Below are 16,281 nucleotides of genomic sequence, written 5' to 3'. Positions count from 1 at the left end.
GTTATGACATATTTGTTCATTCCTGTTTTAGTTCCTGTGGTAAATTTGATGACAGGAGAAAAGGTTTAGTTCAGAATTAAAGAACAATAATATAGTGTCGCGATTGTATTTAACTTCAGTGATCGATCGGACGAGTGCCAGTGTTTTGCTTGTTGTATGGTCCTAGACGAAAGGGAGAAGCGAAAAGTTTACTTTAATTTTCAAACCGCGAGTAACTGAAGTGAACATGTAACAGTGATGTAACGAGGCAGCTACTGCTTACATTCAACTAAGGTTTGCTCGTGTGAATTGTTTTCGAGCGTCGTCAAACGTTCAGCAAGTGGCACAAGTTAACTGAAGTTAAGTCGGCGGTCAAATACAGTATTTGCTTCTCTTTGCAATTGTCGGACCGGCCTCTCTAAAACCGCAGACCGTTTTAGCGCCAGTCCCCGCCAGCTGTGTCCGTTTCACTTGATTGTTTCGGCCTGAAAAGTAGGAGTAATAACATCGCGTACCAATAGACCTTTTTAGCTTGTATGTTTTGCCTTTCAAATTAAGACCACGTGATGCTCTCCAGGGAATTTACCTTCTGTCTTTTCATAAATTATATATGTATACATGTACATACATATTCAAGTGGATGCAAGTGTATATGACGACATTTGAAAGAAACAGTTCTCTGGGGTAACAGAGAGCAAAATATACAATATGCAAGCTTTAAAGGTCTATTGCGAAACCGTCGTGATTAAAAAACTCCTATTGTTTTCTTTTGCGAACTCTTCCATTTTAACAAATAAAAAGTTAAAGGGGTCTACATTTAATGAAAAGATGAATTCTTGCTACTGATCGCGAACTATTCATGAAAAAACTGTGATGTTTGTCAGGATGTGCACGAAAACTCATCATAATCGGCACACAAATTGTACTGAGAGAAAACCATGCCCGCCATACCATTCTAAAAATTGCGACCCCCGATCAACTCCAAAGAGAATTTTCCTATAATCACTGTTTAATTATCATTCTTTTAAACTTCGGGAACTGTAACATTTACCTACATAACCACTATAATAAATGAACTGTAAACTCTAACATCACTTGCTCGAAAGTAGTTTTATCTCAACATAAAAGAATACTGATACACAAGAGCCTCACTTTGAAAACTCCCAAGGAAAGCGATAAACTTTCATAGACATGCCTCCCGACCAATGAACGAGCGAGAATTTGGTCTGTTATTGTTAAAAAGTCTGAGAGGCGCCAAAGCAAAAGTAAAATTAGTTCTAGATATTAGGGAGATCAAGTTAGCTCAGTTTTACTGTAAAAGTGGAGTACGTTTTTTCTCTTTGCCAAGTGTAACAAGATATTCTTTAACCTCGTCCCCAGGGTTTTTCCCTCAAAAAATGGGTAGGGCGGTCCCAACCATTTTTTGAGGGAAAAGCTCTGGGGACGAGGTTGGATATTCTTAGCAGTTTGAATTCTATTAGTCAACACGTGACCCTCTAGACCTAAACTCTTAAAGAACACGGTGATGAGCAATAACCTGCACCAACGCAAAAACAAATGTTATTGGGTTCTACCATTTTCAAGAAAGAAGCGTAATTAAGAAGCGTCTGTGCTAATATGTAGTTCCAAGGTTGGACGTTTACCAAGAGGGGTGTGGCAAGCCGTCAGAATAATGACTTTTTCTGACCCTAGATCTCATTCTGAGCCATTGCTGAAGTCTCTCAGACTCCTAAAATTCTCTGATATAATTCATCTTGAAATTCTTTCTTTTGTTTATCAGTGGTACCATGAACTAAGCCCTTCTTGTTTTGTTAATATCTTCAATTCATTCATATCGAATTCTAGGGAACGATAGAGAAGACGAGAGAAGTCTCTCTGTTTCATTTCAGCTAAAGGAATTTCTTAGTCTCTTTTATACTCGTTTGCATTCTTCAGTAGTGTGATTTGATTGGCTGCTTTATCTTTTGTTCTCATTGGCTGTGTAAAGTTGTATTCAGTTTGTGTACTGACCCCTTTGTCCGGGGGTATCTGTTCTTTTAATTTATATGGCTATAAAGTACTTTTTACGGCACCTTTACCATTGTTTTTCGAGGACATTTTAGTCCGGCTGTCTTTACAACTTTGAACGTTTGTTTTTCATTTAGTGTCTTGTAATCGTGCCCATGAACATGACATCCACAGGTTGTACTCGCAAGTTGCAGATCGGGGCCTGTCGGATAAAGATCATACTGAAATATCATAAGGGTTTGACAAGCCAGACTCACGCTTTCCACCCACGTGTCATAATCACCACGCCACAGCAGAAATCTCTGAGAACAAAGTCACATTTCTGGATACAATTGTGTCACAAAGGGAAACGTTCTAACAGTACGTCAATTCTCGACGTAGGAACGTGGCATTTTAAGCCAAGTGAAGCATACACATTTCACGTCTTGCCACCCATTAGGGGTCAAGAAGGGCTTCATAAAAGGCGAAGCCCTTTTATTACTCAGAACAAATTCTTCAAAAGAAAACTTTCAAAACCGACTAGAAGAATTCCAAAAGCACCTTACAAAGAGAGGATATCCACAGAATTTAATAACTCTAACTCTCTCTAAAATACACTTTGAAAACAGGAAAGAACTTCACTCCAACAAAAACCTTCAAGAGGAAAAACCATTTTGCCCTTTGTCACGCAACATCAACCATCATTTTGCAATTTATAGAGCGATAAACTGACCAATTATCGCGCGATAATTTTAACTTATCGCGCGATAAATTAAGCAAAAAAAAATTGAAATGTCCCTTACGGACCACCGTAGTTCATACCACTCAATACAGCATTCTTTCTCTCAGTTACACTGGTCCAAAACTTTGGAAGTCTTTATCTATTGCTGTTAAGAAAGCCGTTTTCCAGTTTTCGTCAACATATCAAGAATTCTGTGATTGATGGTTATAATACTATTATTGATTCCTAATGTTTTACGATTGTATTATCTTAACTACTATTTAATTAATGAAGTAATACTTTTTACGTAAAACAGTATTTTGCATCTATATTCCTTCTACTCATATTCTTGCTACACAACTGACTTGAGATCATTTGTTGACAGTAGAATGTTTGTGCTTTGTCTGTTAGAAGGAAAAGGGTTGAAGAGTGTTTAAGCAAATTCGTGGAAAAAAGACACACAATATTACAATTACATACCTTCCCGTTTTATTACGAAATAATAAAAGCTGTGTCCGGCTGTTCGGATTGCGAACGTGAAAAACATCTCAACAATTTATTAAAGCGGCCGTCCTTATTCAAGAGTCAGTGGTTACTCTTAAATAGCGGCAGCCTTCGTTATTGTTTTCCCTGTTCCATCATTCTCAGTGGTTGCTACATAAGAGTATGTTTTTATTTTTTCCTTTTTGATCAGACGGACCAGACGTCACGTATCATAATGCTGCACCTGACATAAGTGATTTCGCAAAAGTAGCATGACTTCCGGTAATTGGTCCATATTGAAGGCCAAATCACGAATAATCGTGAGTTCTTTATCTATGCAAAGACAGCTGTAAAGGTTATGAACTAATTAGGCTGTACCCATACAACTTTTGCAAAATAGCATATAATAATTCAAAGTAAGCATAGAGGCGGAGGGTTATGTGAGTTAATAAGTTCCGGTTTTTTGTTCTGAGAAAATACAACAATTAGGATCACGCCTGCTGTGTGACCTTTGGCATGACGTTTTAGCAGCTCGCTAGATCAACAACGCCCACCAACAAAACATCCATATATAAATCCTGCTCGAGCGTTTTGCAGTGTTACAAAATTAAAGTGATCCTCTTTTGGCATAGGACATCGTACAGCAAGAGCTCTTGGATATAATAGCCGCAAAGTTTAAGGTAAGCTAAGCTATTTCCTAAGCTCTTATTTGACATACAAATATATCAACTTTTTCTAAACGTGCAACATGTGTCAGGGGCACCCACCGATGGTTTCCTCCTAAATGCATTTAAAACAGTTTTTAGGCTATCCAGATTACTTTCAGATCTCAAGAAATGCATTCTAAACGGCGCTATAAAATTTGTATCTGTTCGGTCGTCTTAGGGCAACCTGAGTCAGTATTATTTTCCAGAAAATGTTAGATGTAATTTTCAGTTTTACGAAAGTGGGAATTTTTCTGATTCCTCGAAAATTTTAGGTTTTCTTTTCTACGAAAAATAGGCTGATTTGGGGACTGACATGCGAAAAATTAAACTCTAGACAATCGTAGGGAATTCATTACATATGCTACGATAATTGCACATGGTGGAACGGTCATCTAGAAATGTTTAACCTTCCTCAAGCTATAGAAAATTCTAGGCAATTTTTGCTTCTCCGAACAGATATTGTACAGAAAACAATCGTTGGGTGCCCCTGATGTGTATTGATATAATATACTAGCTATTTTACTGCAACCGATCTATTAATTGGGAATATCGATTTGAGCAATTGTCATACTTAGGCAATATCGTGTACATATGTTCACGCTGATATAAAATGTTGCTAAATTTAGCTATAAATGTTTCGCAAGTAGCACGAAGTTTGCAGCTTCGCGAACTGAATTTGGACATCTTTTCAAAAATACTTTATCTAAGACTGATGACCCAACTGAGAGAGTCTAAATATCGGGCTACATAGAGGAAAAATGGGCAAAAATATGCCTTTCATTTCATGCCACACTTGTCGAAAGTAACAACAAGTAGATACTTAAAAATGTTGGCGTCGTGACGAAAATGAACCGTAAACTGAGATAGTTAGTCACATGGACTCGCAATGGAAACATTGAGATATACAACAGAAAATGTAATAATATACAACAGAAAATGTAATAATTTTATCAAATTTATGTGAACTATACACATAACTTATATCAGTGTTTGTTTATAAACTTAAGATAAAAATCCCAAGGATTATTCGATGTGTTGGAAACTGGAGTCAAGTTACTAAACTTCTCGAGTTTTAGATTTGCATTTGTTATTAAAAGAGAACAAAATACAGTCGACTCCCGATAATTCGAACCTTCAAGGGAAATATAGAAAAGTTCGAGTTATTGGGAGTTCGAGTTGTCGAGGGTAAAATTATATAGAAAATGATCTAAAGGGAAATGAAAATTTGCTTCGAGTTAGCGGGAGGTTCAAGTTATCGAGGGTTCGAGTTACCGGGAGTTGACTGTAGGCTAAAGGTGACCACATTTCGTGATCCGCGACACCGTACCAAAAACCACCGTTATTGTTTTAGAAACTCACTGCGCTTCTTTGGCGCATGAAGGGATTGTGCTCTGAATGGGTTTTTTAATTCGAACGGAGAAGCCGTCTCCGCTTTGATACAAATCCCTTCAAAGATGACGAAACAAAAACACAGACAAACAAGTAAATCATTTCGATTTCATAAGCTATGACCCCGTGGCTTTGGCTTGCGTGCCTCCACCCAAACCGCAGAGAGTCAGTGGTTGCAGTGCATACCGGAAATGGTCGCTTTCGAGAATCGAGCCATAGGAGTCTCTTCTAAGAAGAGGTCCTAACATATCTTTTTTTGAAGGAGAATTCATAGCCTGCGTAGCTGACAGGATTAGTGTGGGTATGCTGTATTAGGGAGCTTTAGCAACGATGACGGCGACGGCAACGAGGACGTCAAAAAAGCAATAGGTTTATTACGCAAAACAGAAACTTTGCACGTGCATCACGCATTTCTGTTGCACGACTACGACGTGAAAATGCCTAACTGCAAGTTTTACGGAGGACGTAAACAAGCGACGACGAATTTCTTTTTCTCTCCCTAAACATGTTGAGTGTGGTCCTCAAGAAATATACTCCAGGGAAATTCACCTACATGTGCCATTTTCAGCCAATTAGAATAAACGTGACAACGTTTGAAAAAACGGGAATTCATTTTAAAGCTGACGTTTTCGCTGCCGTTGCCGTCGCCGATGTTAAAGCTCCCTATTAATTTCGCGGCGGAGACGCGAGAAGGGTGGGTATACAAGTCAATTTGATGTCCGTCCGCCGCCAAAAAACGTTCCCTGGGCATAAGAATCCCGCCCGGGGGGGGGGGGGTACTCCCATACATTACCCCTACGGGTATGTGCCGCCCAACGGGGTCGTGATTTTGAAGCTCCTGATTTAGAACGGGGTATCCATTTCAGAGGCGTTTTCTAGAACGGAGTATAATTTTTCGAACGCACGAAAGCTTTGTAAGCAGCCATTTGAAATTATTCAAGGACAGATTGCTTTTGAAAATACGGTTCAATGCGTTAACAAGCAAACTGTTGTACTCTTTGCACCTTAGAACGGAGTATAAAAAAATGGCCTTTTTCTAGAACGGGGTATCAGTTTTAGGGGAAATTTTTTTTAGAACGGGGTGCCAATTTGCAGTCCTGGGCGGCACACACCCACCCAAAAATACCCAAGTGCCCCCCCCCCTCCCGGGGAATCCCGCCAGCTACGCAGGCTAGAGAATTCATTGCACACAATTTCTTGGTTACGATACATATATATCCATATTGTCACTACATCTGATCAGTTCAGTCGATAAAGTCGATACTCGATAATAATCGAGAACTATCGATAAAATTGATCGATTCAATTGAAAATAAAAATAGGAAAAATTGTTTCTAATCGATGATTATCAATTTTAATTGATTTTTATCGAAATTATCGATTTTAATCGGCACTTAAATTTCCATGTGTTTTGGCGATTTACATTGGCAAAAAACGTTGTTTCCTGAACATATGTACATTGTTTCAGTGGCTTTGAACGGGTAAATTTGTAGCGAAATTTATTTTACAAATTACACCCAACACTAGGACTGTAAATCCCGTCGATTTACGTTTCTGCCGAATCTAAGTTGGGGGAAAAGGAGAAGGCCGGGGAGAAGGCCAATTCGGCACAGTTTCAATTGCGTTTCGACTTGGCGGACGAAGAAGGCAAAGAGTGCTCAGTGGCTATTTAACATATAAAACCGATCAGCTAAACAAGCCAAAGATGTATAATTCGAAAGTAAACGGAGGAACAAATAAAAACACATAATATAACCCCAATCGCTAGCTGTTCGCAAGTTTTTTAAACGAGGCCCAGTGTTCAATGCATTATTGGGTTTTGAACCACGAAGGTAATGAAAGATCATGAACTCGATGATATCGCTAAAATTGTTCATTCGTTAGCGCTGACAACAAGCTAAGTTGTTGCTATCGATCTCTATCGATTGACCCAAACTGAATCGATATCAGTCAAAAAGTGATTATCGACAATTACTGATTTATTGATTGGTTTCCGATGTCGGTTTTTATCTATTGCACTAGTCAGGACCAAAAGATCTTCGCATAGTCTGAGTGTTGAGCATAGAGAGAAAGCCGTGCGTCAAGTGGTCGCCTACAAGAGGCTAAAACAATGGAAAATTCCGTAAAACCGTAACCCCAAAAAGTGGTCGCGGTCGCTTACGAAGAGGTGTTCGTCCGGCGACAGTTTCCAACTGTAGTCAACGGTGTAGTGATTTGACTGGAAAGATTTTGGTGTTTTGGATAGTCGACGGTCGCTTATGGGAGCTAAATAGTCGCTTACGAAGGGTGGTTTCACACAGAGGCTCAACTGTTCTTTAAGTTTATTACAGACAGATTCCGTGTTGCCGTGCATCTGTATAGTAATAGGTAACAGATAACGTCAAAGTGTGGTAAAAACAAAAAAGTTGTACACTAACCACAGGCGAGTGTGTAATTGATGTTCTTGCCACATTCCGATGCCTTCTGTGAAATATTACTGAAAAGGACGCACTGTAACATGAAATCTATTTGTTTTATACAATCAACAGAAAAGAAAACCGAAAAATAATTTGCCTTCGTAAGTGTTCGAGGATTTGTGCCAGTTGAGGAATTTTCCAGGTCACCAACGGTACTCTTCGTATTGATCGTGTTTGGCCTGTTTACAGCATTCCTTACATTGTAGAAATTTGCACTGTTCAAGAGTTTAAAGATTGCGGAAGAACACAACGCGCTAATCTAAGTTATTAAAAAGTAAGTATTTTCCACTCGATTACCTCTTTACTGACCTTCACTCACTGCTTCTCAACTTTTACCTCCTAAGGCTTTGAAGGTGGAGCTATGGTAAGTCTCACATGGGTTAAAGAAATTCGAAAGAAAAACAATTTATTTCAGTGGGTTTCCCTCAACTTTCGCGGACTTTACAGACGTTCTTGGGGCTTCGTCAAGCGTTCCTCGCCCACAAATGCGTGATGACTAGAACATTTGCGTGGGAGGCTCCTTGCAGCTGTGATAAACAAGTTGCAAAATGGTTTTCCGTTCTGTCTCATTACGGATAATCACGGTATATCGCTTTCGTCAGACAAACTGTAATAGAAAGATACTACTGTTTTTCCAGCTTTTAAAAAGCAAGAGGTAATTTCTCATAAGCTTTAACAAGAGGTAGTCAATATCGAACGTTCAGTTATCAAACTCAATATCTCGAACCTCATGCTCGATTACTTTCGACTGGGCTTGCTCACTGATTCACTGAAGCACCAATTTGTGAACTATGTTCAGTTTATTTGTACAATTGTCTATCTTCACCGTTTAGAAAGTGAATATTATGATTAACAAATTAGCCATTCTTTTTTACATTCTAGATGGAAAGTGAAAAACCCGCCCTAATTCCGGTCGTTCAGGAAACTCAATCCAAACCTCCCTCTGGTCAACCAGTGCTGTCTCAACAACAACAAGCTTCAGCTGGGCAGCCGATTACCGCTGTACCTGGTCAACCAATTATGTACCAGATGGCGCCCGGTCAGCCAGGACAACCTGTCCAACCGGGTCAGCCGGTTTTTATCCAGGTTCCTCCTGGTCAACCTGCAACAACGCCGCAGGGACAGCCAATTCAGTATTACTATGTCCCGGTTGGTCAGCCTGCGCAAGAGGGGCAGAAGATGCAACCGGGACAAACGGGGTTTGTTCCGGGTGGTCCTGGTCAGCCTGTGCAACCAGGACAACCAGTTTATATTCAGGGGGTCCCTGGTCAGTATCTGCAGCCTCAACAGCAAGCCGCACAAGGTGGATGTGAAATCAATATTGATACTGGGTTTCTCAAATCACCTCTTTGTTACATCAAGATAGCTGAATTCGTGAGTACTGCTCTTATAAATGTTTTCGTATAATTGGCAATTGATTTAATTTGGTGTGTGTTACGAATAAAGATAAACAGTGCTGCTTTAAGTCTATTTCCAATTTATTTCATGATCACTTGATCACATTCTAGCTCTTGATATAAGGAAAAACATTTACCAATTTTTTTTTGCCCATCATTTTGACTACTGTGTGTCATTTCTGCAGCGAAACGCATCCGATAGGAAAAGTAAACGAAAGAGCTCTTCGCTTCGTGCTCAAAGACAAAAGCAGTTCTTACACGGAATTACGGAATTACTTAAGAAACTTCTTGCCGTGTTTTTCTCTCTTAGGTCACTCTTTTAGGAGCATGGGCAAGTATCCTGAGGTATACGGACGGCCTCGCGGCCGAAGACGCAAAAGCCAACTTCTTTAAAGGGATCATGATTTTCAGCTGGATTATGGTCATACTCTATCTGATAATTTACACTCTAAGCCTCCCTAAGATGTGCAACTGCAGGCGCCTTTCGTTGTTTACTATAACGGTAAGTTTCCATCTCCAGTCATAACAGGTCTGCACTCTAGCATCCCACGCAGACGTTCAGTTAGGGCTTCTTCACGCGTTACTTCCCCACGTTCGTCGGGGAGGATTGCGTGACGAGCCAATGTGCTTGGGAGGATAGTGTGCACTCATGAACGAGTGAGTGGGTCAAAGAAATAATAGCGAGTTTAAGTCTTAATAAAGCAACAGTTTCAGTTTTAGAGATCGATATTTTACGTTTTTTATCTTCTATTGTACGTTGTGCGTTGCCCACTACCCAAGACCGAGCCAGTTGGAGACGCTTTACAGTCGACTGCTCTTCGACTGATGATGATGACGATGTACGTTGATCAACTGCTAGATGTATAGAATTTGACTATTATATTGATTTTGACCTTCGAATCTATTTTATACTTTGCCTTATGCGACAGCAAAAGTTGGACGCCAGTCTTCCAAATCAAATCAAATTTCCATTCACCTCCTTCGCAATTTAGTACCTGGTGCAGACATAACACTGTTGATCAAATAACGAATATTAGAAAAAGACGAAAAACTGAGCAATATTTTATCATTTTATTTTATTAATTTGGCTGAACTCTATTAGTCATAAAGAGTTACTGGGTAAGTTTTTGTGAATGCGGAATAATCAAGGTCGACTGAACGAACTCGTTAGGTAATGTTAAGTTTTCGTGAAGCTTTCACTGTAGGCTGTTATTTTCGGGATAGGCGAAAACAAGCCCTGAAAATTCGGGAAAGGTCTTCACCGCTCCTAGGACGACCGAACAGATAAAACCTTTATAGCGATGCAAATGATTCATTTATGCTGCTGTTAGCCAATGAGAAGACAGATAATGAGTATAATGCATAATAATAAAATGTTGCCGGACGTTATAATTTCTACCCTTTTTTTTTTTTCAATTCCAAATCAGTAACTATTTTCGTTTCAATGCTTTGCGCTGAAGCTTTGTTCACACTCTACCGGAGATAGCTTTTGCGCTTGGACGAAACCGATACCGGATAGGGCCTCTGTTCACACATAAGAACGGTGATTTCGACGCGATTTTGTAACGGAGCGAAGACGCGACACGCTGCACTGATTTCAAGTGGAGAGTCACCTATCGGATAGGTGTTCATACTATACCGGAAAGCTTTTTCGTATCGGCAAAAAAAGTTATCCGCCATTTTGTGAGCATAGCCTTATCCTTGCATTGAAACAAAGGCATGGGGCAACCCGATAATGGCCCATTGCGCATGCGCTATCCAGTGGAAAGGGATGTATTCGCGTTGAACAACTGAGGCCCAGCGTACATGACTGCTTTTGTGGACTGATTTGACGTTTTGTTTTTCAGTCTGTGGTTAATTACTTCATCTTGTTCGCCTTGTTATTGGCTTGCACCGCAAACCTGGTACCTAGAGCTGTGGATTTGGGAAAAGTTTACAAATTGTTCACAGATGAAAGCAAGGGAAGAGTCATTGCTGTTTACATCGCCTTGGTAGGAATTGTTTATTTGTTTTTGGTTTTTTTTTGCTACTCGCTAACCAGGGGCGTTGCTACCTGTACGCACAGTACGCACGTTAGCCTCCCACGCAGACGTTCTTAGGGGTCAGGAACGCGTGAGGAACCCTTAAGAACGACAGCGTGGGAGGCTATACGCACGTGCGTGTCTGATCTGAAAAAGTTGATCTTCGCAGTATGATAAAAATATAAAGCGAATTATCTAAAAAAGCAAATATAAATCAAAAAAGCACAATATCCCTCAATTCATTTAACTCTGCCTGTTTAATTCTTTGAAATAGTTTTTTTCTAAACAACGTATTTTTTTTCTTTTTTACACCCGAATGTCTGTTTTCAGAGAAGAAACACGTGATTTATTGGTGGAGCGAGATATTTAGAGAAAAGGCAGGGAAAGTGATATCTATAGCTCAGTTCAAGCTGGATATATGAAGCATGAACACTTTGTAGTATGGGGTGGAGTGGGAGGGATGTGGGTTGGGGTATTTGGGAAATGGTGCATACTTTTGGAAAAATCTTAGCAATGAGCCAGCTAACGTCAGGTAAAACATTAACCAGATGAGCACTGAAGGCCGATCGAACCACTGCTATTAGAATTAAAGGGCCACTTATCGCAAGCTTAAAACCCGCTTCCTTAAGTTCCTATTAAGCTAAGAGAAATATTTTTATTCGAAGAAAGTAACACCACCACTACCTCAACAGAGGCAAGATAGACCTTTTAAGAAGGAAAACATCCTTCTCGGCAATCGCCCAAAGATTTCCCAATAAAATTTCAATGACATTTTATTAACATCCTTACTTGTCCTTTTGCTTTACAGGCCTTTGGCTTTATTTCCTGTATTTTGTTCGTCGTGGATATGGTACTGAATTATAGGTTATTTCAGACACAGAGAGCGCAGGAGCTTCCAGGCCCTGCGCCGCAAGCCGGACCCCCCCAGAGAAGGGTTTGGGATATTAACTCGGAATACGTGAAATCGCCGGTGTTCTACATCAAATTTGCAGAATTGGTAAGTTAGTTTACCTTTATGCAAGGGAGATAGATCCATGCCCAAGAGATAAAAGAAATATAAACATAAATAACAAAACAGCAAAGACAAAAGCAACTTGAGACTTCCCGATAGAAGAAACGTTGTGCTTTCATTTGCCGTCACTAAAGGTGACTTTTTGTGCTATCAAATCCCAAGAAATGTAGTTAAGAAATTGCACTATAAAACCTTCATCTCTCCAATACACCATTCTCCAATATCGTCCTCCCTGGGTGTTTAAGGCCAAAATGATTAATAATAATTAATGACGATGATAATGATATCCCAAGAATTACTGAATCAACTTGACACTCCTTGTGTACGGATAATAGAGCCCGGCCGTTTCCCTCATCCAAAAGGAAAAATTAAGGAAATCTTGGTTAACTTCCCCTACCTAGCTTTCCCCTCGTTCTCGACGAAATGATTTTAATCATATAATCCCTTTATAGGTCGGCCTTGATCATGAACTGGTGTAATAAAGGATCTCCACGAAAAACTCTCGATCAAACTTGTACTTTCATGTTGTCTTGCTCAAAGAGAAAAAACAAACCAACAAACACCGTACCACAAATAAAAAGCAGACGTTTATTTGGTAACACTACACATGAATAATAATTTTCAAAAAAATACGGTACTAAAAGTAATTCAAAGAAAGTCATTTGACTTTGCTGCGTTTTACTTCTTACAAGGCCTTACTGTTTGGAGCGTGGGTGTGCATCTTGAAATATTTCGACATGGATGTAATAAGACAAGCTGAAGCTGCTTCCTCCAGTGGTACATCATCTTCAACTCTTGATCTTTCAAAAGAAGAATTCTTCAGAGGAATCACTATTTTCGACTGGGTGATGGTCATCCTCTTGGCTATGATATCTATATTCAGTTTCGACAAGATCAGCAGTCGTTCCTCACCTTGGACCCTGACGGTAAGTGATCATGACTACTTACCCCTCCCCCAGTGTCATCTCCTTACTCAGCCCTAACCTCCAACGCGGTCAAACGCTTGAGGCGTCTTCCTTAAGTAGGTTGAGTATGATCGTTCGAGTGAACGTAGTCCTGAATAGGACTGTTGTTGTTGACAGTGACTGACGTTTCGACAACCTGTGCATGCGGTAGTTATCTTCAGTGTCAAAGTGACTTGTATCGCGTCAGTTGATGGTATTAATAAACTCTGGTTATTGACCTGATTGGTCAATTGGTCGCGATGTTATTGGTCGTCTGTCAGTTAAGCCGTGGTGTTATTTTACATTGGCTATGAAGACTGCTCGTAATATCTTTCCATTGTTCTCAAAGTATTAAGCCACATTTTGTTGAAAACGTTCGCGACCAAGTAAAACAATACCGGAAAATGGTCCCGAGGAAAACACTTGTTTCAGTTTTCAAACACTCGGAACTTGTGAAAGAAAAGAAAGTTTAGTAAATTGACAGCGTATTTGTGAACTTGAAATCATAAACTTTCAACACTGAAAGTAGCAACCTTGACTTAGAAGTACTTTGCTTAGCTTTTGTAAATTAATTTGGTTTGACCGCGTTGAGCTGTGAAGCCCTAACGTCAACGAGACAAATACTTCTCCTGTTAACTTCTCATTCCGCTCCCTGCTTCAAACATGCGCACTTTATTCTCAGTTGTGATTGTCTTATTCAGGCGCGGATCAGCGTCAGAGGCGGAAATTCTAGGGGGACTGGTCCGTGGGCATGCGCGCTCCCTCGGGAAACTTTTTGGATTTTAACTCCCAAAGGTCCCCTTTGCTGGGTTCCTGAGTCATTCAGACAGGATATTGGCAAGATTTCAACTTGTAAAGTCTTTTTTTTATATTAAAAATATATTTATTCATGAAAAATCTGACCTATTTTTGTAAAACGGTGGAAACCGGTTGGGTCCGCGCCTGATTATTCGTCATGATTACCCACATTTACAATTATGAGTCTATTTTTGAAAACTATGATAAGTCTCTAACTGTAGATTCATGCATGTACTCTGTGGAGAGACTAATGAGATCGGCGGTTGGCTAATTGAATAGTATAATCTGATCCGCATCCTCCCTTTCTGTAGGTTTTTTTGTTTTACGTTTTCCTGGCCATCTTGCTGATTGCTTCCTGTGGAAACCTCACTCCTCTTGTGGTGGACTTTGCAAAGGTCTACAAAAATGTGTATCCCGATAAGAAGCAGTACGTTCTTGCTCTGTTTATTGGCCTGGTAAGTAACCGGTTAAACGCGATTAATACCATCTTGGATCTAAATTAGTATATTGACAGCACCTATCTAATCATCGTTTGAACCCCCTGATCAAAAGATTTTTCCACATTAGCATTGTCATTATCACCGTCATCATCATCATCATCATCATCATCATCATCATCATCATCATCATCATTATTACCATCATCATTATCTTAATAGTTCATAGTTCTTGTTTGCCCCGCCATTACTTTTCGGATGGCTTGATGGATGAACGGGATACAACTTTACACTAATGATCACCAAAGGTCGGAATTGTCTGAAGCTTCGATGGTTTAAGATTTTCTCATAGCTGCAGTAATTTATAATTTTATTGCTACCGGCTCCAGAAACAGAATTTACGAAGTCACCTTAAGTAAGGATATAGCTGTTAAAGAGATTTCCTCATATAAAAATAAGTCATTGTTTACAATACAGTAGAGGTCATAAAAACCTCATCTTTACAGGTATCATCAGAACGTTTCTGTTTGCAGCAACTCATCAGCGTTATTGCAGTTCCAGATGGGTTGAGCTAATGTGAAGTTCGAAAAAAGGACTTTGAGATATCCCGAGTTATTTTTATAGCGTAATGACTGAAAAATACAACCAAATACAAGGAAAATTTAATGACTTATTGTTCAGCTCATCTCAATATTAAATTGTTGAGGTTTCACAGATGAAGTTAATGTTTTGCAATTTAAATCTATATCTCGTTTTTCAACAGGGTTTGGGCTACATCTCCTGGATAATATTCATTGTGGATATTACTTTTCTGTACAAGTTGTACCGTCAACAACGAATGCAAGAATTGCCGCTTCAACAGGTGCCAGCAGGCCAAACAGTCGTCCAACCTGGTGTGGTCATAATGCCCCAACAGGCACAGGGAGGGCAACAGACAGCCTTTCAACCGTCTGTTCATCCGGGCCAACATGTAGTTCAATATCCGGAACAATGTCCCCCACCTTTTTACATCCCACACCCTTAAGAACCGACTCAGAAATAAAAGGCTGTGTACCAGCTTCATTTTGGTACATTCTAGATAGCCGTATTATACGCTGTACGTATTTAGTGCTTTATCGCATGGTAGGTCATGATACTAAGTATCAGACAGTGAGTAGCGCATATTTTTCGTGTTAAAGACTTAAAAGACAGGAATACCTGTGTACGCATTTGAATAAGAAGGTTATAATATTAATAATTTACAACCCAGTAACAGGTGTTTTACAATGCACCGTTAAAAAGTGTTTTATCGTAATATGTGAAAAATATAGTAACGTGGTCAGGCTCTATTTTCGTTTCGGTTGATAAATAAAATTCTCTGGGAAAGGACCACGTAAGAGAGAATTGAACACTGAAACTTACAAAAATCGCTGCAACTTTAACACGGCTGGCGGACTTATATATAAACCGTTTCCATATTTTTAACCTGTAATCAGGCCCAATTATAACATTGGATCATAGGGAGCAGTTTGCGTCATCATCATGTTCTCGGTTGGTTCACAGTCTATCCCCTCTTCCGTTTTCTCACATTGACCGTTTGAGGCCGGGGCGCCGTCGATCCTCTTCTTATTCAACAACGAAAATATATGTTTAAAGTTGCTCAAGCGGCTTCCGTCCACCTCTGGTTGTTCTATTTTCATAAAGATGTTCCGGACCCGACCAAACGATAGCCTTTTGATAGGGACGACGAGGCTCGGTTGTACTTCCACCGGGAAGGCGAGAAGGGTAGTTAGGAATGAAGTCTTCGTTTTACAAAGATGGTTCACCTCCGACCACAGGCAGCCCAAGCTCAGTGTGTGAGTTTAATCATAGTTTCATATTGCGTAATTTAAAATGGTCGTGAATATAAAGGATTTGTTTGAGAATTCAGGTAATAGATTCAAGTAGATATAATAAAATACAGTTTACCGTA

General features: G+C 39.8%; 1 protein-coding gene across 2 annotated transcripts in view; it reads left to right on the top strand.

Moving 5' to 3' along the window:
• LOC140927365 (uncharacterized) overlaps positions 1-16,281 on the top strand; it is a 22,442-nt gene extending 6,161 nt beyond the window's left edge. Inside the window, exons 1-8 of one of the 2 annotated variants that reach the window (XM_073377000.1) lie at positions 7,734-7,995; positions 8,604-9,095; positions 9,429-9,620; positions 10,966-11,109; positions 11,948-12,136; positions 12,844-13,077; positions 14,205-14,348; positions 15,094-16,281. In XM_073377000.1, coding sequence (XP_073233101.1) covers positions 8,604-9,095; positions 9,429-9,620; positions 10,966-11,109; positions 11,948-12,136; positions 12,844-13,077; positions 14,205-14,348; positions 15,094-15,354 — 1,656 coding nt within the window. In that variant the 5' untranslated portion in view covers positions 7,734-7,995 and the 3' untranslated portion in view covers positions 15,355-16,281. Of the gene's footprint in view, positions 1-7,733; positions 7,996-8,603; positions 9,096-9,428; positions 9,621-10,965; positions 11,110-11,947; positions 12,137-12,843; positions 13,078-14,204; positions 14,349-15,093 lie in introns of those variants that run through there. The other variant, XM_073377001.1, reaches the window with a different exon arrangement.

This window comes from Porites lutea, chromosome 2, assembly GCF_958299795.1.
Source record: "Porites lutea chromosome 2, jaPorLute2.1, whole genome shotgun sequence".
In the NCBI taxonomy this organism is placed as follows: domain Eukaryota; kingdom Metazoa; phylum Cnidaria; class Anthozoa; order Scleractinia; family Poritidae; genus Porites; species Porites lutea.
The sequence above is the reverse complement of the archived record's forward strand: the minus strand, read 5'-3'. Positions and strand labels throughout refer to the sequence as shown.